The following is a 20,728-nucleotide window of genomic DNA, read 5'->3' as shown; positions in this document are numbered from 1 at the left end:
CTTCAGAGCACCAGTTAATGCCCAGACATTGTTAACAGTTGTGGCTGGCCCTTCAATTTTATGTGGAGCAATAAACCAACCTCTATGTTGTAGGTGGGTCACCAGCTGAGTTAGGGCCTCAAACATTGCATCCTCTGAGGGGCCCCAGATTAGAACGTTGTCATCAGTATGTGGTGCAAGGGGATATACTGTAAGGGCATCTAGGTTTTCTCAGCAAAGATTGTGGTCAGTGGCGGGTTGTTAAAATAGCTCATAGGCGGTTGGGTAAAGGTATATTGGATGCCTTCAAATGTGAAAGCAAATTGCAGCTGAGACTCCTTAGCGATTGGTACTAAATAGAATGTATTAGCTACATTGATCATGGCAAAGTAGTTCCCTGGAGCCCTTTGGATGTCCTCAATTAACGACAGTCTTGGTAATGCGAGCCTTAATTGGGGGCACCTGAGCATTTACATTTTGATAGTCGACTGTAAGGTGTCGCTCGTTAGTAGTGGGCTGTGATACAGGCCAAATGGGAGAACTAAAAGCAGAAATGGTGCTTTTAATGACTTTTTCCTTTAATCTTGAATTATGGGCTACAGTCCCTCAGTCCTCTGTCACAAACGATATTGAGGGGGAGGGTATTTAGCATTTTAATCGGGGGTAGCAGTTGTACAGGCTCCCAATGTGCAGCTCCTACCAGGAATGCCAGGAATTGGGTTTGTTCCAAGTGGCACATCAAGGCCTTCATACCTATAACAGGAAAGTGGAGGGCCCGAAGCGGCCACCACCACTAAAAGATTTTGAATAAAAATTGTTCCAATAGTGACGTCCAGTAGAAGTTGAACACTTTCTGCCATCCTACCTGTTGTGCCTTGTAATTTAAAGGCTACTCCTCGCTTGCGTTTGGAGGGGTTTCTGGGGCACTGTAATTTGGGCTCCAGTGAAAGTGAGAGCCATAAAATGTTGTTTTGTTATGGGTGTCCCACTAGATAATTAAAGAAGTACACAGATTATTGTCTCCTAGAGAAGGGACAAGATATGGAGAACTGATAGGTCCCTAGGGCAGGGGCCTTGGTGGCTGTCACTCTCAGAAGTCAGAGTTTTGGATTCCGGATCCCGCTTCTGGGGCTGGGGAGTTCTGGAAGGTGATGGCATTTGCTCTCAGCAGGGTCAGTGGTCTCTTGAAGAGCCTGCAGTGCTTGAGCAAAGGTTTCTAACTTGTGTTCAGGCTGACCTGAGATTGTCATTAGGGACCGCTGATCTAAGGACCTGCTAATACAGAGAAACCCATTGGTCCTTTCTTGAGAGGGAGCTGGGTTGAGGCACCAGCCCTTGCTGGAGAGTGATAAGGAAGCCCCCATATCCCTTAGGGCTCCTCCTTTGGGTTCCTGGCTGAGGGGGCAATGGGGCCCATTTGCCAGACAAGATTTGGGCTTTAGGAAAGTTTCTTTTCATGTGGTAGCTACAGCATCAATGTGGTCTAATGCATGTTGTTCTGTATCTGATTTCTGTGAGCTGTAACAGCATGGCCTTATAGTTGTGGTGGGGAGGGTGCCATTTAAGAACAAGTCCTTAGACTCTGGCCCCAAGAGTGCCTCCCCTGGGTGGGAAATGGTCAGATTGCTTCTCAGATTGAAATGTTTATTTCCCAGTAATATGTCAGGCCATTTCAGGGTTATAAGAAGCCATGGAATAAAAATGGCAGTTTTAAAGTGTTAGTTTTGTCCAGTGGTGTTTAATTAATTGATTTGCTTTTTTAAAAATTCAACATTTTATTTGGAAATAACTGTAGATTCGCATGCAATAGTAAGAAATCATATAGAAAGATCATTTTTACCATTTAGCTAGTTTCTACCAATGGTAACTAACATGTTGCAAATCTGTGATAATATATCACAACCACGATATTGGTACTGATATAGTCCAGATACTTTACATTTATCAGCACAGGTATCTTTCATGTTGCCCTGTAATAGCTCATCCACTTCTCTCCTGCCCCCACCCCTTTCTGAACCCCTGGTAATCATGCATCTGGTCTGTTTCTATAATTCTGTCATTTCAAGAATGTCATATAAATGAAATCATACAGTATGTAACCTTTCGATATTGGCTTTTTTCACTCAGCATAATTCTCTGGGGAATATCCAGGTTGTGGTGTATGTCAGTCACCTGTGCCTTTTTCTTATTGCTGTGTAGTGTTCCATGGTATGGAAATACCAGTTTAAATAAATATTTACCTATTGAATGTCATCTGGGTTGTTTTCCAGTTTGGGGCTCTTACAGATAAAGCTGCAATAAACATCATGTGCAGGTTTTTGGTGGACATAAGCCTTTGTTTTTGTGGGATAAATGCCTAAAAGTACTATTACTGTCATATGGTAGTTGTATGTTTAGTTTTTTGAGAAACTGCCACACCCTGTTCTAGGGTGATTGCACCATTTTGCATCCCCACCAGTAATGTGTGAGTGATTGTATTACTCCATCGGCATTCGGTGCTGTCACTGTTTTATTTTAGCCATTTGGATAGGTGTGTAGTGATATTTCATTGTGGTTTTAATTTGCATTTCCTTAATGATTAACAGTGTTGGACATCTTTTCATGGCCTTATTTCTCCTCTCTATCCTCTTCAATGAAATGCATATGGTTTTTTTTGGCCCATTTTTCTGATTGCATTGTGGTTTAACTGTTGAGTTTTGAGAGTTCTTTACATACATTAAATTCAAGTCCTTTATTGCATATGAGATTTGCAAATATTTTCTTCCAGTCTGTAGCTGGAAGAGAGAGGGGCACCTCATTACTGCTGAATGGGAATGAAAGTCCAGTGTCTCCCCAGATGTCTCTAATGACACCACAGGGAGAGGTGGCTCATTATCTCCTGCAGGGGTGAAAATAAATCAGAAGCTCCTACTTGGCCATCTCCAGTATCACCTTGGCCTGGTTGTTGGGCCTCCTTATAGTTTTGCAAGGATTGAAGTATATGCACCTCACTTAGCCTTTGCTGGTATGAGTGTGTGGGGGCAGGCAGAGCCAGGAATGCAGTTTCCAGGCTCTTGGCCTCACGTGTAAAGGTGCTGGCTCAGGTAGTAAATGGCCATCAGCTGTGATTGGATGGCCATCAGCTGTGGCTAGTTGGCCGTCAGCTGTAACCAGTGAGCCATTGGCCACTGATATAACTGCCGTGGCTAAGCTAGTAAGTGCGGAGTGCGGAGAATGGATTGCGGATTGCAGAGAAGTGGAGGGCGGGTTGCGGATCATGTGGCTCCTGCTTCCTGTGTCTCCAACCCAGCCACCAGCGAGACTATAGCGGTATGACTCCCCTATGTATGGCTCCGTGGGTGTTCCTTTTTGGCCTCACCATGTCCTGCGTTCTTAAGAGGGGAGTGGGACCAGAGACCCCGCATGACACCCTGCATGACAGTGGGTGAGGCCACTCCCTCCCCCCCCACACATACACCTGTGGTGTTTGGCTGAAATAGAGCAATTTTTGTCTAAAAGTTTACTGTCTTATTGGACTTCACCTCTACTGCTTTTTTTTAGCTAATGAGAGTAGGTTTTTATTAGAGCTTTTGTCTGTGCCCCTTCTTCCTGGGTTGCTGGCTTCTTCAGATCCAGCCCTGGGATATATGAGGTAAAAAGAAAACCCAGGGATCTCACTACCATGCCATTCCTCAGGTTCCAAAGTCCCCCGCCAGTTTGCCTTCTTGTCTACGTCTTTCAGATTCTTCTTAAGTTTGTTTTATGTATAATGTTCAGGATTTCTAGGTGGACTTAGCAGGTGGAATAGGAAAATCACATCTACTCCATTACGTTGGAAGTGGCAGCATATTTTTAAATATTTTTATATGAAATCAAATGTGTCTATATCATCAGATAGAGTGCCAAGTTACAACTTTATAGGTCAACATGGAAATCTCAGAGAAATTTTGTATTTATGGTAACTTTAGGCACTGATCTTCAACCCCAGGAAAGAGGTACTAGTTCTTTTTCCTATTCTTTGTGGTAAAATATTAGGGTATAGGCTAAATCTCTGCAACAAAGAGACCCAAAAAACAAGTAAGGTAAGAGTGTTTTCTTTCATGTGACAGCCTAGGGTAGGAACAGGAGCAAGCCCCTTGAGGTCATCCAAGGACCCAAGCTGGGTGGGCAGTGAACCATCTTTTTACATGGCTTCCTGGGAGGTTGTAGACATCATTGTTTTCAGCTGGTAATAGTAACGCTGATAGTAGTGATGGTAGTGGGAGGGGAACATGGAGGCCAAGAACCTGATTTTTTAAGGACAGGAAGCAGAAGTTGTACTTACTGCTTTTGCTCATATCCTATTGGCCTAAGCCTAGCCATATGGTCACACCTAACTGCAAAAGAAATTGGAAATATCTCCAGCGTGGTGTCCAAGTGACCACCAAATGTTAGGGTAAGAGATCTCTGTTACTGAAAGAAAAAAGGGGAGATTACTGGGGGACAACAGTAGTTTGCTTTCATTAGTTACTTCAGTGAAAAATTTTTAGAAGAAATTAACTGTGTGGTCTTATTTATCATGAGCCATTTTATTCTGTAGTTAATCCTCTTATTCTTGTTGTGTTCTTACCTGTTTTATTATAAAAGATCAAGAAACTAATTTTTATATAACTATTTACTTCAAGTAAGAACTTCTTTGTATTTTCTAGGGTTTACAGAGTCCACAGGAAATAGGATGCAAGCCAGAAGCTGTATGTAGTCACATAATTATTGAGAGCCATGAAAAAGGATGTTTTAGGACTCTAACTGCTGAACAACCACAGTTGGACAGCCATCCCTGTGTTTTCAGATCTGCTGAACCCTTAGACATGCTCAGAGAACAACAGAGCCCATCATCATGGAGAACCAGGCACATCAACCTTCCCAAATCACTAGACCAGAGCAACCCCCATTTCGAAGTTTGGAATTCCTTGCAGTTACAAAGTCATTCCCCATTTCAAAACTTTACTGCTGATGACTTCAAAATTAGCAAGGGTTTTCGAATGCCATTCCGTGAAAAGATGGACCCTTGGCTGTCAGAATTAGTAGAACCTGTTTGTGTGCAACCTGAAGAAATGGATTGTCATTCTTCATCACAAATGCTGCCCCCAGAATCCATGAAAAAGTTTACTACCTCCATCACTTTTTCATCTCACCGACATTCTAAGTGCTTTTCAGATTCCTCTGTTCTTAAGGTTGGTGTTACTGAAGATACCCCGTGTACTGGAGCATCTGTAGGGGTATTTAATTCTCATTTCACTGAAGAGCAAAATCCTCCTAGAGATCTAAAACAGAAAACCTCTTCCCCTTCATCATTTAAAATCATTAGTCATTCACCAGATAAAGCTGTGACTATTTTAGCAGAAAGCAGTAGGCAAGGTCAAAAATTATCTGCTGAACATTCTCACCAAGAAGAAAAACTCTTAGAAAGACCAGATTTTAAAGGCAGTCATTCTGTGCCCAGCACCAGTACAAATTGTAGCAAATTTAAGGACATTCATTTTTGTGAGAACCATACCCTCCTTAACATGGACAGGCCGAGTTCCACATTAGGAATAAAAGGGAAGAATGTAAGTATAACTCCAAATCCTCCTTCACACATACTTCTTGAACAGCAAGAGCTCTTTGAACAAAGCAAAGCCCCACATGCAGATCACCATGTGAGAAAACACCAGTCTCCACCTCCTCAATATCAGGATTATGTAGCTTCAAACCTTCCTGATGGCATTTTTCTTGAAAAACGAGAACTCTTTGAACAAAGCAAAGCCCCAGATGTAGATCACCAGATGAGAGAAAACCACTCCCCACTTCCTCAAGGTCAGAATTATATAGCTCCAGACCTTCCTTCTTCCATTTTTCTTGAACAACGTCAGCTCTTTGAACAAAGCAAAGCCCCAGATGTAGATCACCACATGAGAAAACAATATTCCCCCCTTCCTCAAGGTCAGGCTTGTGTAGTAGAAAACAATGATCAACATAAGCCTAAATCACACATTTCTAATATGATAGATGTTGAACCCAAGTTAAATAAGATGGTCTCCCAATCGGCCCCAAATCAAAGTACATTAGCAACATCTCCACCTACTCCACCTTCAAATAGAAAAGCACTTTCTTTTGTCCATATTACTCTTGCTCCCAAGACTCCTTCCAAGTTGGATAGTGGAACCTTAGATGAAAGATTTGTTTCATTGGATCCTGCTTCTAAAACAAGGATGAATAGTGAGTTTAACTCTGACCTACAAGCTATATCTTCAAGATCACTGAAACCAACCTCCAAATTACTGACCACTAAACCTGTAGTACAGGATCAAGAATATTTAGATTTTCTAGGACCTAAATCTTCATCGGACTTTCAAGTTGTACAGTCTCCTCTTCCAGATAGTAATACTATTACTCAGGACTTGAAAACCATACGTTTTCAGAATAGCCAGATAGTAGTAACCTCAAGGCAAACACAAGTGAACTTTTCAGATTTGGAAGGATATCCCAATCCAGAAGGGACTCCAGTATCTGCAGATCGGTGAGTCTCATTGTGATGACAAGCAAGCTGATGAAATTTGTAATAAAGGATTTTAAATAACTTAAGCAAATGTAAGTTCTTGGGTGAAAAGTAGTATGATTTTCTTAGGGGAGATTGTACCTGACTAGTCTGCTAGAAGTCTTGCAAGGGATAAGTACCAAAGAGAATATCTGAAAGTAATATATTTATACTTTCAAAGGGCTTGTGACAAGACTTGGCATCAAGTATTTTAAATTGCATTACTTTGAGAAGAATCTTTGATCATCTAATGGTACAATTTACTCGTTCCTTGTTTATTGTGTTGGAGATATGCTGAAGACCAGGCTTTGGGAGGGGATGCACGCCCATGCTTGCTCTCCTGCACGTGCTCTTTCTCTTTTTCTCTCCCTCTCTCTTTGTTTCCATTTCTTGATTTCTCTTGAATATTTAGTATTTACAATGAAAAAAAAAAGTAAATTTTCAGTAGAGAATTCTGGTAGACATCATTTTAGCCAAGCTATCAAGGTTAATATCACCAGTAATGCATATCAACATAATGTACTCCCTGAATGATATGCCCTACTTCACAATGTATTATAGGAAAGGAAACCCAGGTCAGAGATAAAGGCATTAGGTTTATATTATTCAGCCTAATTTTAAGACTGTCATTAAATTCAGTTTTACATTGATGAGCCTCTTACGAGAGACTCATAACATTCTATTTTGGCTAAACAGAACTACCCTGTGTGTTTAATATTTCCATCTTACAGTTCAAACCTCCAACAGTTGAGAAGGGAGCATGTCATAGTGGAGAGCACTGGGCTTGGAAAGGAGGAAGGGAAAAAAACAACATCCACATGTGGTAGTCATGGCAATGAGGGACTTACATATGTTATCTCGTTTAATACTCATGATAAACTATATGAGGTAGATGGTGCTATCTGTGTTTACCCTCTGTGAAATAGAGACATGACATTGCTACTTTGTCATGTCTTAGATATTGCTGTTTGTAAGTAGCAGATTGAGTATTCAAATACAGTATGTTTAATCAAAGCAAGAGTTTGTTCACCACATGATACTGTCTCTCCGAATCTTGAACCCCACTTCCAGTTCTTCTACCAGCTGTCTCCTTGGACAAGTCATTTAATGTCTTTGGCACTCGTGTGGATGATGGGGGAAGTCTGAGGGGTGGAAATCTGGAAGGTCCCTTGTAGTGCTACAAGTTAATGACTTGAGAATTGAATTGGGGCAAAACAAACAAACAGGGGTCAGTCTCTGGTTTTAGTGTTATAAGTAGTAGGGTGCTGTAGAGATTAGTACTAATAATTTTTTTTGAAAAACATTTAGAAATTAAAAGATTAACAAGTTCCTATACAGTACTTAAACTCATGAAAGTCATAAAATGCCTAGTTATTGGAGCTGAGTTGCTTGAATGAGAAGAAAATTATAGATGCTTATAAATATGAACTAATAATGCCACTTGTTCAGAATATGCTAAATGCCAGTCATTATAGTGGTTGCTTATATCATTTTATACTCAGTATAATCAGAGATAGATGGTATTACCTAAGTTTACAGATTTAGGAAACCTAATACTTAGAGAAATTAAATGTTTTGCCCAATATCACATGGCCATTGAGTGTTGGAGGTAGCATTTGAACCTAGGTTTGTCTAACTCGAGTCTATAAATAATTCAAACTGTACATACACATACACACTTATCTGTGAGTATGTACAGTCATGTGCCACATTACCACGTTTCGGTCAATGACGGACCGTGTGTATAATGGTGGTCCCATAAGATTATAATGGAGCTGAAAAATTCCTATTGCCCAGTGATATCTGTGACTCCAGAGGATTGGCCAAGGATAGGAGGTTGCAAAATCAAGGTTAGGATTGAGATGGCAAACAACTTGAACCTGGGCGTGGATGAGGGTGACATGGAGAAGCTCCTAGAGGTGCTTCTTAATAATTGCCTAATGAGGGGTTGTTGGAACTGGAACAGGGACGCTGAAGAAGAGGCAAGAAAAAAGGAAATGCAGGAGAAGAAAAAGAAGAGGAACCTCCAAGAAAATTCACAGTGAAGGATTTAGTAGAAGGTTTTGCAGACCTCAACAAGCTCCTTAAAATTTTTGGAAGCATGGACCTTAACACTGAAAGGTTTTTATTAAGAGAGAGGAATGTTTATGGCACATTATTTGCTTACCAGCAAATATATGTTGAAATAAAGAAACAAGCAAATCACTAGGGACAGACAACGAGGTGTGATCAAAAAATTTGGTGAACGCGGCATCCTAGTGTGAACGGAAAGGCCTGGATCTTCAGTACGGGAAGGGGAGTGTCAAAGCTAGTAACAGTGTGTGACAAGTTTCAACTTGTTCAGTGCAGTCAGTTGGGTGTGAGCTATGGTTAAGAGAATGTGTGTTTTAAAGTGTGCTGTAAATCCTCCATGATAACAACATTTCGTGTCACACATCACTTCTGGTATGGGGCAATTTCTGTCTAATAAAAAATTACGGTGTGTCCTCATCCACCTTATTCAACAGATCTGGCACTGTGAGTCTTCTGGCTCTTCCCCAAAGTCAAAATGAGCATTAAAGGTAAATGTTTTGAATCAATTGAGGACATTGAGGCAGCCACAACAGCACAACTAAAGACACGAAAGAGGACTTCCAGAATTGCTTCAGAAAGTGGCAAGAATGATGGGATAAGTGTGTTTGAAGCGAGGAGGAATATTTTGAGGGGAGTTAATGGCAATGTGTCTTTTACTGTAATAAATTTTTTTAAATTTAAATATTCACCATATTTTTTGATCACACCTCGTATTTCCGAAAAGAATGACACCTCCTCAAGAAGAGCCTCAGGCAGGTCCTTCAGGAAGTATTACAGAAGAAGGCATCGTTATCATGGGAAATGGCAGCTCCATGTGTGTTACTGTCCCTGAAAACCTTCCAGTGGTACAAGAAGATGTGGAGGCGGAAGACAGTAATATTGTGTAGGCCGAGGCTAATGTGTGTATTTGTGTCTTAGTTTTTAACAAAAAAGTTAAGAAAATAATTTTTAATAGAAAAATCTTGTAGAATAGGATATATAAAGAAAGAAAATATTTTTGTATAGCTGTATAATATTTGTGTTTTATTGAAGAAAAAATATTTTATTTAGTGTAGGTTAAGTGTACAGTGTATCTAAAGTCTACAGTAGTGTACAGTAATGTTCTAGACCTTCACAGTCACTCAGCACTCACTCACTGACTCACCCATAGCAACTCCCAGTCCTGCAAGCTCCACTCATGGTAAGTGTCGTATACAGGTGTACCATTTTTTATCTTTTATACTGTATTTTTATTGTACCTTTCCTATATTTAGGCATGTTTAGACACACAAATACCATTGTGTTACAATTGCCTACAGTATTCAATACAGTAACATGTTGTGCAGGCTTTTAGCTCAGGAGCAATCGGCTATATACGACATAGCCTAGGTGTGTAGTAGGCTATACCACCTCGGTGTGTGTAAGTGCACTCGGTGATGTTCCCACAATGACGAAATCGCCCAATGATGAATTTTGTAGAATGTATCCCCAACATTAAGCAACGAATGATTGTGTGTGTGTATGTATGCATAAAACGTGCAAGAACATATACTCGTATTTAAACTTTTATTTTGAGATAATTTTTTACTTAAAGAGGAGTTGGGGAAATACTAGAGTTAGTTTCCTTCAATCCGTGGCAGTTACTCAGTCTTGCCTTGTTTTTCATGACCATGACACTTTGAAGAGAATGGATTTTTTTGGAGAAAGTCTTTCAATTTGGCTTTGTTTGATGTCTCAAGATTAGATTGAGTTTATGCATTTTTAGGCTGTCTCATTAGGGAGCACGTTATACTGATATGCATCACTGGTGATGTTAACCGTGATCACTTGGCTAAAGTGGTGTCTACCAAGACTCTCAACTGTCAAGTTACTGGTTTACCTTTGTAAATACTACGTATTTGAGGGAGAGACTGATAGACTATGCAAACATCCTGTTCTGCATAAGCTTTGATCAGGACTTTTAGCATCCATCAGTGGATCTTACTGGTAGCAATTATTACTCTCATATTCTAATAGCGTTTTTATATTCTTTCATTCCTTCTACATTTAATTGTAATCCTTCTGTAAGCAAGAATGGTTATTCCTTCCCCATTTATTCCTGTAGTTATTTATGTACATTAGTATGGACTCGGGCATTTATTTCATTTTTGGATTATAATTCAATACTTAACTCAAGTTGTTCAGTTTTACCTATTGAGGACACTTTCATATTGGCTCCTATACTGTGCCCTAGCCCTGAAATCAACCATTTCTCCAAAGAATCCTTGTTTCTTTTTTTTTTTTTGAAGAATAGGATTTTTTCTCTATCTTTATTAAGATATAATTGACATAATATTGTGTAAGTTTAAGGTTTACAACATGGTTGACTTGAGACACTTAGAAATTGCAAAGTAATTGCCTCCATAGCATTAGCTAACACCTCCATTACATCACATAATTACCATTACTTCTTTGTGGTGAAAACATGTAAGAACTACTCTCTTAGCTTTCAAGTATATATTACATTATTGTTAACTATCATCACAAATCTATACATAGGTCCCCAGTATTTATTCACCTTCCAATTGGAAGTTTGTACCAATATTTCCCCATTTCCCCCACCGCCCAGCCCCTGGTAATCACCATTCTACTCTGTTGGCACAAATTCAGCTGTTTTAGATTTCACGTTATGTGGTATGATATAGTACTTGTCTTCCCTCAAGGTCATTTTATGTTGTTACAAATGACAGGATTTCCTGTGACTGAATAATATTCCTGTGTGTGTGTGTGTGTATCACATCTTATTTTCCATTCATCCATTGATGCACGCTTAGGTTGTTTACGTATCTCGGCTATTGTAAATAATGCTGCAGTAAACATGAGAGTGCAGATATTCTGTTTTCATTTCCTTTTCCGTATACCCAGAAGTGAGATTGCTGGATTATGAGGTTATTCTATTTTTAATTTTGTGAAGAACCTCCACACGTTTTTCCATAGTGGCTACACCAGTTTACATTCCCACCGACAGTGTGCAAGTGTTCCCTTTTCTCCATATTCTCACCAACACTTGTTATCTTTTGTCTTTTTGATGATAGTCTTTCTTACAGGTGGAAGGTGATATGTCATTGTGGTTTTGATTTGCATTTCTCTGATGATTAGTGACGTCGAGCACCTTTTCATTTGTATATCTTCTTTGAAAATTAGCTCTTCAGTTCCTCTGCCCTTTTTTAATTGGAAAATTTATTTTTTTATTATTTAGTTGTATGAGTTCTATATATATTTTAGATAATCAGCCCTTATCAGATGTATGATTTGCAAATGTTTTCTCCCATTCAGTTGAAGGTTACCCTTTCATTTTTTTGATTGTTTAGTTTGCTGTACAGAAGATTTTTGGTTTGATGTAGTCACATTTACTGAATTTTGCTTTTGTTACTTGTGCTCTTGGTGTCACATCCAAAAACTTGTTGCCAAGACCAATGTCTAGGAGTTTTTTTCCCTGTTTCCTCTACGAGTTTTATAGTTTCAGGTCTTATGTTTAGGTCTTTAATCCATTTTGAGTTTAATTCCTAGTGGTGTAAGATGTGAGTCCAATTTCAGTTTTCTGCAGTGGTTATCCAGTTTTCCCAGACCATTTATTGAAGAGACTGTCCTTTCCCTATTGCATATTCTTGGCTTCATTGTCAAGTATTAGTTAACTGTGTATGCAGGTGTTTATTTCTGGGCTCTCTATTCTGTTCCATTGGTGTATGTGTCTATTTTTATGCTAATAACACTATTTTGATTACTATAGCTTTGTAGTATAGTTTGAAATTGGGAAGTGTGATGCTTCCAGTTTTGTTCTTTTCTTTCTCAGAATTGCTTTGGCTATTTGGGTCTTTTGTGGTTACATACAAATTTTAGGGTTGTTTTTCTGTAAAAAAATACCATTGAAATTTTGATCGAGATTGCATTGAATTTCTATGCTGCCTACGAGAGACTCACTTCAGCTTAAAGGACACACAGGCTCAAAGTGAGGGAATGGAGAAAAAGATATTCCCTACAGGTGGAAACCAAGAGAACAGGGGTGGCTCTGCTTATCTCAGACAAAATAGATTTTGTAGACAAAAACAGTAACAGACAGAGAAGGTCGTTATATAATAATAGAAGGGTCAGTTCATCAAGAAGATACAGGCATACCTTGGAGACATGGCAAGTTCAGTTCCAGACCACTGCAGTAAAGCAAATATTGCAGTCAAGTGTCACACAGGGTTTTTGGTTTCCCAGTATATATATAAAGTTATGTTTATAGTGTACTGTAGTCTATGAAGTGTACAATAATATTTTGTTTAATATATATACGTGTGTGTGTGTATATATATATATCTTAATTAAAAAATAACTTTATTGCTAAAAAATACTAACCATCATCTGAGCCTTCAGCGACTCAATCTTTTTCCTGATAGAGGGTCTTACTTTCAATTTGTAAAAAAAAAAGGAAGAAAAAAAGCTGTAAAGTGCAATAAAGAGTGAAGCACAGTAAAACTCGGTATGCCTGTATAAGAATTGTAAATTTGTACAGGCCCGATATCAGGCCAACTAAATACATTAAGCAAATACTAACATATCTGAAGGGAGAGTGAACAGTACAATAATAGTGGGTTTTAATAGCCCACTTTCAACAATGGAGGATAATATTTGGAAACCAAGATGTAAGAACTGGGTTTGCGCATTCCTACTGAGATGACGTCACTGATTCTAGCCCCTCTCAGTGAATAAAGCCAAGAATTACAGGCATGTGTATTAACTCATGCATATGCCTGCATTTGTATTTTCCATCACTAGTAATGAGCGTACGTGTGTGTGTGTGTGTGTGTGAAACCACAAGACAATGCTGATGCCTTAATCCAGAGCTACAGGGTTGATTCTAGGCTTTCTCCTTTATTTGTAGTAACTTCTGTCTCCAGTGGTGGTAAACCTGGCCGTCATTATTTACAATATATTTATTATATTTACCCTAGTATATAAATAAAGTAGTTTCAGAATTCATAACCCAGACCCAGGTGAGAAATTCTCCAACTAAAGTATAGATTTTTATGTATAGTTTCTTTTTAATTTAGCATTACAATATCCAGTCAAAACACTTGTTTGCTGACATTTTCTAAGTCAACTTCTTTATTCCCTCTACCCCTCGGTGTCAGTGTGTAATTCATTTATAAAACAGTTAGATTCATTTGTCACATCCTGCATTCCACCTTTGCCCCCACATCTTGTTTTAGTTTTTTTAATTTATATACTGTAAAGTACACTTTTTGTGGTGTACAGTTCTATCAGTTTTCATAAATCCAACCATCACAGTTCTGTACAAAGCATTTCTACCAATCCAAAGATTCCCACAAGTCATCCTTTTATAGGCAATTTCTCTCCTGACCCCTGGCAATTCCTGCTCTATTTTCTTCCCTCTAGTTTTGCCTTTCCAGCATGTCATATAAATGAAATTGTAAACTATGTAACAGACTTTTGGGTTTGGCTTCTTTTACTTTGCAAATCACATTTAAGATTCACCCATCTAACTATTGTCACCTCAATAAACTTTAATTAAAAAAAAAGACCTAACATAATACACCTGTAAGATCTGAGTGGAGTGAGCTTCAAAGTCAGAAAGAGTCTGATCAAAACAAATCTGAAGGCTTGATAACGTCTGGCAGTGAAAAATGGGATCATCCAACCGGTCTTTGTGTAGACTGTCCACCTACTTTCAGAAGCAAGAAAGATCAAATACCAGAAAGTCCAACAGAAGCCACAGACACTGGTTTTGGTAATTGCTGTGGAAAACCCAAAGGACCAAGAGATCTACTTTGAGAATAGTAATGATTCAGGGAGCTAAAGACACTTTAAATAATACTGGAAAATTCAAGGGCCACTGAAACCCAGATTTACTGTAATCCATCTTAAAAATGTGGGACTAACAGCAGGGTAGATTATTACATTAGTATTTTTTGCTGGGACCATCTATCTGCCATATACTACACTTAGGAAAAAGTATTACACATGGTTTCTTTTGTAACTCCAAGTATTCTTGCCTTGATGTCTCTTAACCCTGTTACACGCTGATTATAGACATGTTAATATAGCAATACTTTTATGATAAATTGATTTTAAAGACTACTCTGTTGCTACTGTTTTATCATGTATGCATGATTTTGTATATAGACAGATCAAGTAGGGATATAATTTGATAAAATTGCATGCATAAAATTTTTGCATGGTCTAAAAAAAAAAAGAAAAAAAGACCTATCTTGTTTTGTGAATCAGTATTATTTTACTTTGTATTGCTTTATTAAAAGCACTAATATTGCTTTTATTATTCCTTTATATTACAATTCCATTGTATAGATTACCACACTTTCTTTATCAGGCATTCACTTTTTGAAGGATATTTGGGTTGTTTCCAGTGTGAGACAGTTACAGTTGAACTACTAGAATCATTTACACGTATGTACCAGTTTTTGTTTCTGTAGAGTAAATACTCAGAAGTGGGGTAGCTGAGTCATATGGTATATATGCATATTTAACTTCATAAGAACTGTTCAGAACTAAACTTTGCTAAACTGTTTTTCCAGAGTAGCTCTGTCTTGCATTCCCACTAGCAATGAGTGAGCGTTCCAGTTTACTCTACATCCTCGTCAACATGTGGTATTGTCAGTATATTTTAGCCCTGTTTATAGGTGTGTAGTGGTATTTCAACATAGTTTTCATTTGTATTTCCCCAATGGCTTCTTTTCATGTTCTTTTTTACCATCCTCTTTGGTGAAGTGACTTTTTAATAGGCTTGTTTTTTTTCTTACTGTTGAGTTTTGAGAGTTCTTTAATATGTTTTGGATACCAGGCCTTTGCTGGATATGTTATTTGCAAACATTTTCTCATAGTATGTGACTTGTCTTTTCATTCTCTTAATAGGGTCTCTCGCAGAACAAAGGTTTTTAATTTTGATGAAGTCCAATTAAGTGATTTTTTTTTTTTTTTATGGCTCATGCAGTTGGGTCAGCAGTCCTTTTTTCCTGCACTTAAAAATATTCAATTCTGCGTTCCATTGTTTCTAATGAGAAATCTATGGTTGTTTAAATCATTATTCCCCTATAAGTAAGAAGCAATCTGTCATTTTTCTCTGATAGCTTTATTTTTATTTTGTTTTAGGTTGATTACAATGTTTCTAGGCATGGATTTCTTTGGGGTTTGAGCTATCTTTCATCATATTTAGGGAGTTTTCAAACCCTTATTTCATCAAATACATATATTCATATGTGTTACATATCTATTATATATGTAGACGGAAAAGAGAGTGTGGTACAAAGTTATATATCTGTTCTTTATCTCTCATGACACAAATGCTTGACCTTTTGGTATTATCCTGAAGCTCTGGTGATTTTTTTCAATGTTTTTTTCCCTCTGTTCTCTGTTTTTACATTTGTTTCAAGGGTATGCACCCTTAGTTGTTGGAGCATTCTATAATAACTTCTTTAAAGTTTTTTGTCAGATAGTGCTAATATCTCTTTCATTCCAACATTGATGTCGGTTGATTGTCTTTTCCCATGTGAGTTGAGATTTTTCTGGTTCTTCATGCTGAGTAATTTTGACATGAGTTATTTTCATAATATCTTCTTATCCTTTGATTTTCTGAATCTTTAGTGATAACACAAGCTTTTTATGTCTGATATTGGTGATTTGTGTTTTCCCTTTTTTTTTTTTGTTGGTCACTCTTGCTAGGGGTTTAACAGTTTGGGTTTTGTTGATCCTCTAGTGTGTTTTTTCTATTTCATTAATTTCTGCTTTTATCTTCATTTCTTCCCTTCTGTTTGGGGTTTTGACTTGATGGTCTTTTTCTACCTTTCTGAGAATACTTAATTTTTTAATATATTAATTTTAATTAATTTGTAGCCTTTTCTAATATACACAAATTTTTATGTAATTTTTCCTCATCATCTTGAAAATATTTTCTCATTTCTGTTTTGTTCCAGGGGCTTATGTAGAGAAGTGTTTCTTAATTGCCAGTTATATGGGAATTATTGTTTGTTTCTATTTATTGTTTGTTTCTATTTAATTCCATCATGGTAATTGAGATTATGATTTCATTATATTTAAATTTTTTTAAATTGCTGTATGATTTGGTACATTTTTAGTGTGTGATGGTATATTGTGTGTGTGTGTGTGTGTGTGTGTGTGTGTTATGTGCCATTGAGTTGGTTTTGAATTCAGTGAGTGACATCCACAATGATCTACAATGTCCTGTCCTCAATAGCCCTGCTCAGCTCCTGTAGACTCATGCCTATGGCTTTTATGGAATCAATCCATCTCATATGTGGTCCTCCTATTTTCCTGCTACCTTCTCTTTTTCCCAGCGTTGTCTTTTACAAGAACCCTGCCTTCTTATGATGTGCCCGAAGTAGGACAGCTTCAGTTTTATCATTTGTTACTCCCAACAATGTTTCAGGCTTAATTTGCTCTAGGACCCAACTTGTTTGTCTTTCTGGAGATCTCATTGCTTGTATTCCACAATATTGAGGAATACTGGTCAGATACTTTGCAGGGTTTCCCTCAGTGTGGGTTTGACTGGTGTGTTTCTCATGATTAGACTAAAGTTAAGGGTTTGTCAAAGAATACCACAAAAGAGAAATACCCTTCTCATCACATCATAGCAGAGTATGTGGCGTCCACATGACATCACTGGTGCTATGAATTTCTCTCACTTGGATAACATGGTATTCGCCAGGTTTCTCCACTATAAAGTTACTGTCTCTCCCTTTTTATATTCTGTTCTTTGGAATCCAGTCACTGAGTTCAGCCCATACTCAAGGGGAGAGGGAGAGAGGACATTCATCTCCTTGGGTGCGGATGGCGGTGATATCTACGTACATTATTTGGAATTCTTCTATGAGCAAGATTTGACTCCTCTCCCTTATTATTTATTCATTCAATCATTTATTTATTCCGTTCTGTTTTAATATGAATTCTCTGTAATCTGAATATATAATTACAACCTTGAAAACCTCTCTTTCCCCCACTGACATATAAACTCCTTGAGGGACGGCTTTGTTTCTTATTTATCTTTCTTTGTACACTCTGTGCATTTAGCACAGGCCCCCAATTTATGGTGCACTTCTAATAGTTTGTTTTAAATGAATGTATTTTCACTTGAACTGAAAAGTACTCTTTTCTCAGCTAAATTATATAATAGCATTCTAAATTAAAACCAGATGTAGATTTTAAAATAAATAAAAGTAAACTCAGACATGATGGCATTGTAATAAGTATACAAGAAAGCGAAGGGTACTGCAGAAATAACTTACCCCTTTGAGGTTGATGTGTCTCCACAAAATATTCCTTGAAGCTACTTTTGGAAAGAGATTATAGTATTTTATAAGCTTAGGATATGACTTGCTGAGTCCTTTCTCTCTTTGTTCAGATCGCTAGAGGAGATGAAGCCCCCATCTTCTGCATTCTCTGGAAAATTATCATCTGATGCAGTTACTCAGATAACAACAGAAAGTCCAGAAAAAACCATGTTTTCATCTGAAATTTTTATTAATGCTGAAGATGGTGGACATGAAATTCCAGCGCCCAGTACCCAGAAGCTGGGCAAAGTTCCCATCAAGTCTGCTGCCTCATCTTCAGTCCAGCAGATTACTGTTCCTCGTGGCACAGAGGGAGGTAAGAGAAGACGTTTACATTTTAGGTCATATTACCAACTTTTACGTGTAATTATCTGAGAAACTTGTGATTGTGTCTTTCTAGTCAGAAAACCTAATTTTAATTGTAAGCATTAGGATCCACATGATCATATCCATCTTTTCATTTCATAGCTATGAGGAAAATATGATTTATTGTGGTTTTACCTTAATTTCTAATGGAGTGAACAACATGTGGAACTCATGTGGCTTGTGGTTGGCATATTTTCATCTCATGATAACTGTAATAAGAATGCAAGTTATTTTATAAAAACTTAAAACTGTAGAGATTTCATTTAGGTGGGCAGGTGAGTTATTGGCATTATGTCTTATAGTAAAAGTTGCATACTATAGTAAATAGATGCAAATATATATAGTAGTACAAACTAAATACCAGTCTACTATTTCTCACTCATAAAACAATGGCCAAGAGTTGCACCCTCCACAACTAGATTGAAACAACTACTTGACTTGGAGCTCATGGGTCCTGAAAAAAACACACTTAAAATAAATATAAGTTAAAAAAAAATAAAATAAAATAAATATATATAAATATATATATCTCCCTGACAGTTAAGGTCAGGCGTAGTGACAGTCAACACTGGCATCTTATTCCAGTTGTTTCAGTGACATAACGAATGTGAAATGACCAGGTGACTCCTGTGTCCTGGTAGAAGTATCCCTCTTATTTCTAAGATCTTCCATCTAACAAAGCTCAGAGTCACAGAGATGGAAAACAAAAGTTTCTAAAAAGGCTCTGCCTTTGTTCCTGAATGTATGCATTCTCTCTGTGGGATAAGCAAGTACCACATGTGGTTCTGAGCATATGCCATATTCTAAGCTGGCATTCCAGCCTTAGAAAGTGATGCCCACCTGCTTGTGCCATAACAGTTATTAGTAAATCACTCACTTCCCCCTCCCCTTTTTTAAAAATTTACTATAGTTGTGGGTGATGAGGCTTGTGAATCTCTTTAGGCATCCGCGTTTTCTCATTTCCTTCACTGTGGGTTGGAAGCAGGGTCCTAATAATAAGGAATTCATTGTCAAAATAGGTCATCAGAATGATGGAGTAGTCAAAGATTATTATTATGTCCAGAATGGAGGAGACCGCGTTCTACTGTATTTTGATTTTTATAAACTATATATGGGCAACTAGGAGTTCATTTAGAGGTGGTGACAGGATGAGAGAGGAAACCATGGTCTGGAAGGAAAAATTGAAGGAGCTGGAGGTGTTCAGAAGAAATGAAAGCTATCTGTAAAGTTCTATTCATAGCAGTACAACCCCAGAAAATACTCAGGAATAACCGAAACAAGAATTTTATAGGACCTATGTGAAGGAAATACTAATCCTTTGTGTAGGGACAGAAAAGAACAGTTGATTAAGAGAAGGGATGGGAAGTTTCTAAATATTGGAGAAGACTGCATATTGTAAAGATATCATTTATTCCCAAATAAATTTACACTCTTAATTATGCTCAAAATTCTAATGGAATTTTTCTCTTGAACTTGTTTAATTGATCTTAAAGTTTATCAGGAAGAATAACAAAGAAAATCTGAAAAAAATAAGAGTAATGGAGAGAGTGTATTTTAGCAGCAGCCAAATTTAAAGTGCAGTACTAACCTAAACATCTATAAACGTGTTGATGGGATAGAACAGAAAGCACAAAAATGAATTGTTTTACTTGAGTTTAATGTGTGAGGAAGGAGGTATTGCAGTGGAGAAAAATAGCGATTATATAATAAGTGCTATTAGAGTAAGTTGGTTACTTACCCAGGGAGAGGGAGATTTGAAGAACTTGACATTTTCAAACATATCAGAATTACTGTTTGATGCACTTTAAATCTTTTTAATTTGTTTATATTTTCACAGTAACCCTAAGAAGTAGGTATTATCATGCTCATTTTTTAGGGAAGGAAACTGAGGCCAAAAGGAGAGTAATGTGTTCAAGGTCACAAAGGTAGTAAGTTGCAGCTCCAGTGGATTTACAGTTAATTGATTACTTAGTAAGTATGTATTGGGGTACAGATTAAGCTATTTTATCACAGAAACTCCCAAATTAAAGGTAAGTGGTCTAGAGTAGATACCTCTGTACCGTGTCTGATGGCTCTGGCATCCTTAACAGTGTTACTTCCATCTCTGGTTCTAAAGTGGCTGCTACAGCCATCATAATCTCCAGTCCCTCGGAGGTGGGGTGTTTCAATGAGATGCCTGGAAGTTGCGCACATTATCCTCAATACGGGTCCCTCCCTTGGGCCCAAACTTTGTCATATGTCCATACATAGTTGCAAGGTAGATTGGAAAATATAGTGTATGGGTGGGTAGTACATGCAAAAATCAGGAAACTGTTACAGAGAGAGAGAGAGAGAGAGAGATTGATATTCTACCGCATCCTGAAAGAAAAACAAGTATATAGAAAAAGATTTCATCCTCTATAATAATCAAATTTATTACTTTGGCACAGACATTTTAGAAAGCATTTTG

The 20,728-nt window shown here is 37.7% G+C and overlaps 1 protein-coding gene across 1 annotated transcript in view; it reads left to right on the top strand.

Annotated features, from left to right (window-relative positions):
- ALMS1 (ALMS1 centrosome and basal body associated protein) overlaps nucleotides 1-20,728 on the top strand; it is a 149,455-nt gene that overhangs the window by 66,200 nt on the left and 62,527 nt on the right. The window contains exons 11-12 of the mRNA XM_033124877.1: nucleotides 4,647-6,496; nucleotides 17,985-18,229. Coding sequence (XP_032980768.1) covers nucleotides 4,647-6,496; nucleotides 17,985-18,229 — 2,095 coding nt within the window. The remainder of the gene's footprint in view (nucleotides 1-4,646; nucleotides 6,497-17,984; nucleotides 18,230-20,728) is intronic.

This window comes from Rhinolophus ferrumequinum, chromosome 13 (assembly GCF_004115265.2).
Source record: "Rhinolophus ferrumequinum isolate MPI-CBG mRhiFer1 chromosome 13, mRhiFer1_v1.p, whole genome shotgun sequence".
Taxonomy (NCBI): domain Eukaryota; kingdom Metazoa; phylum Chordata; class Mammalia; order Chiroptera; family Rhinolophidae; genus Rhinolophus; species Rhinolophus ferrumequinum.
This window is presented reverse-complemented; position numbering and strand designations above follow the sequence as displayed.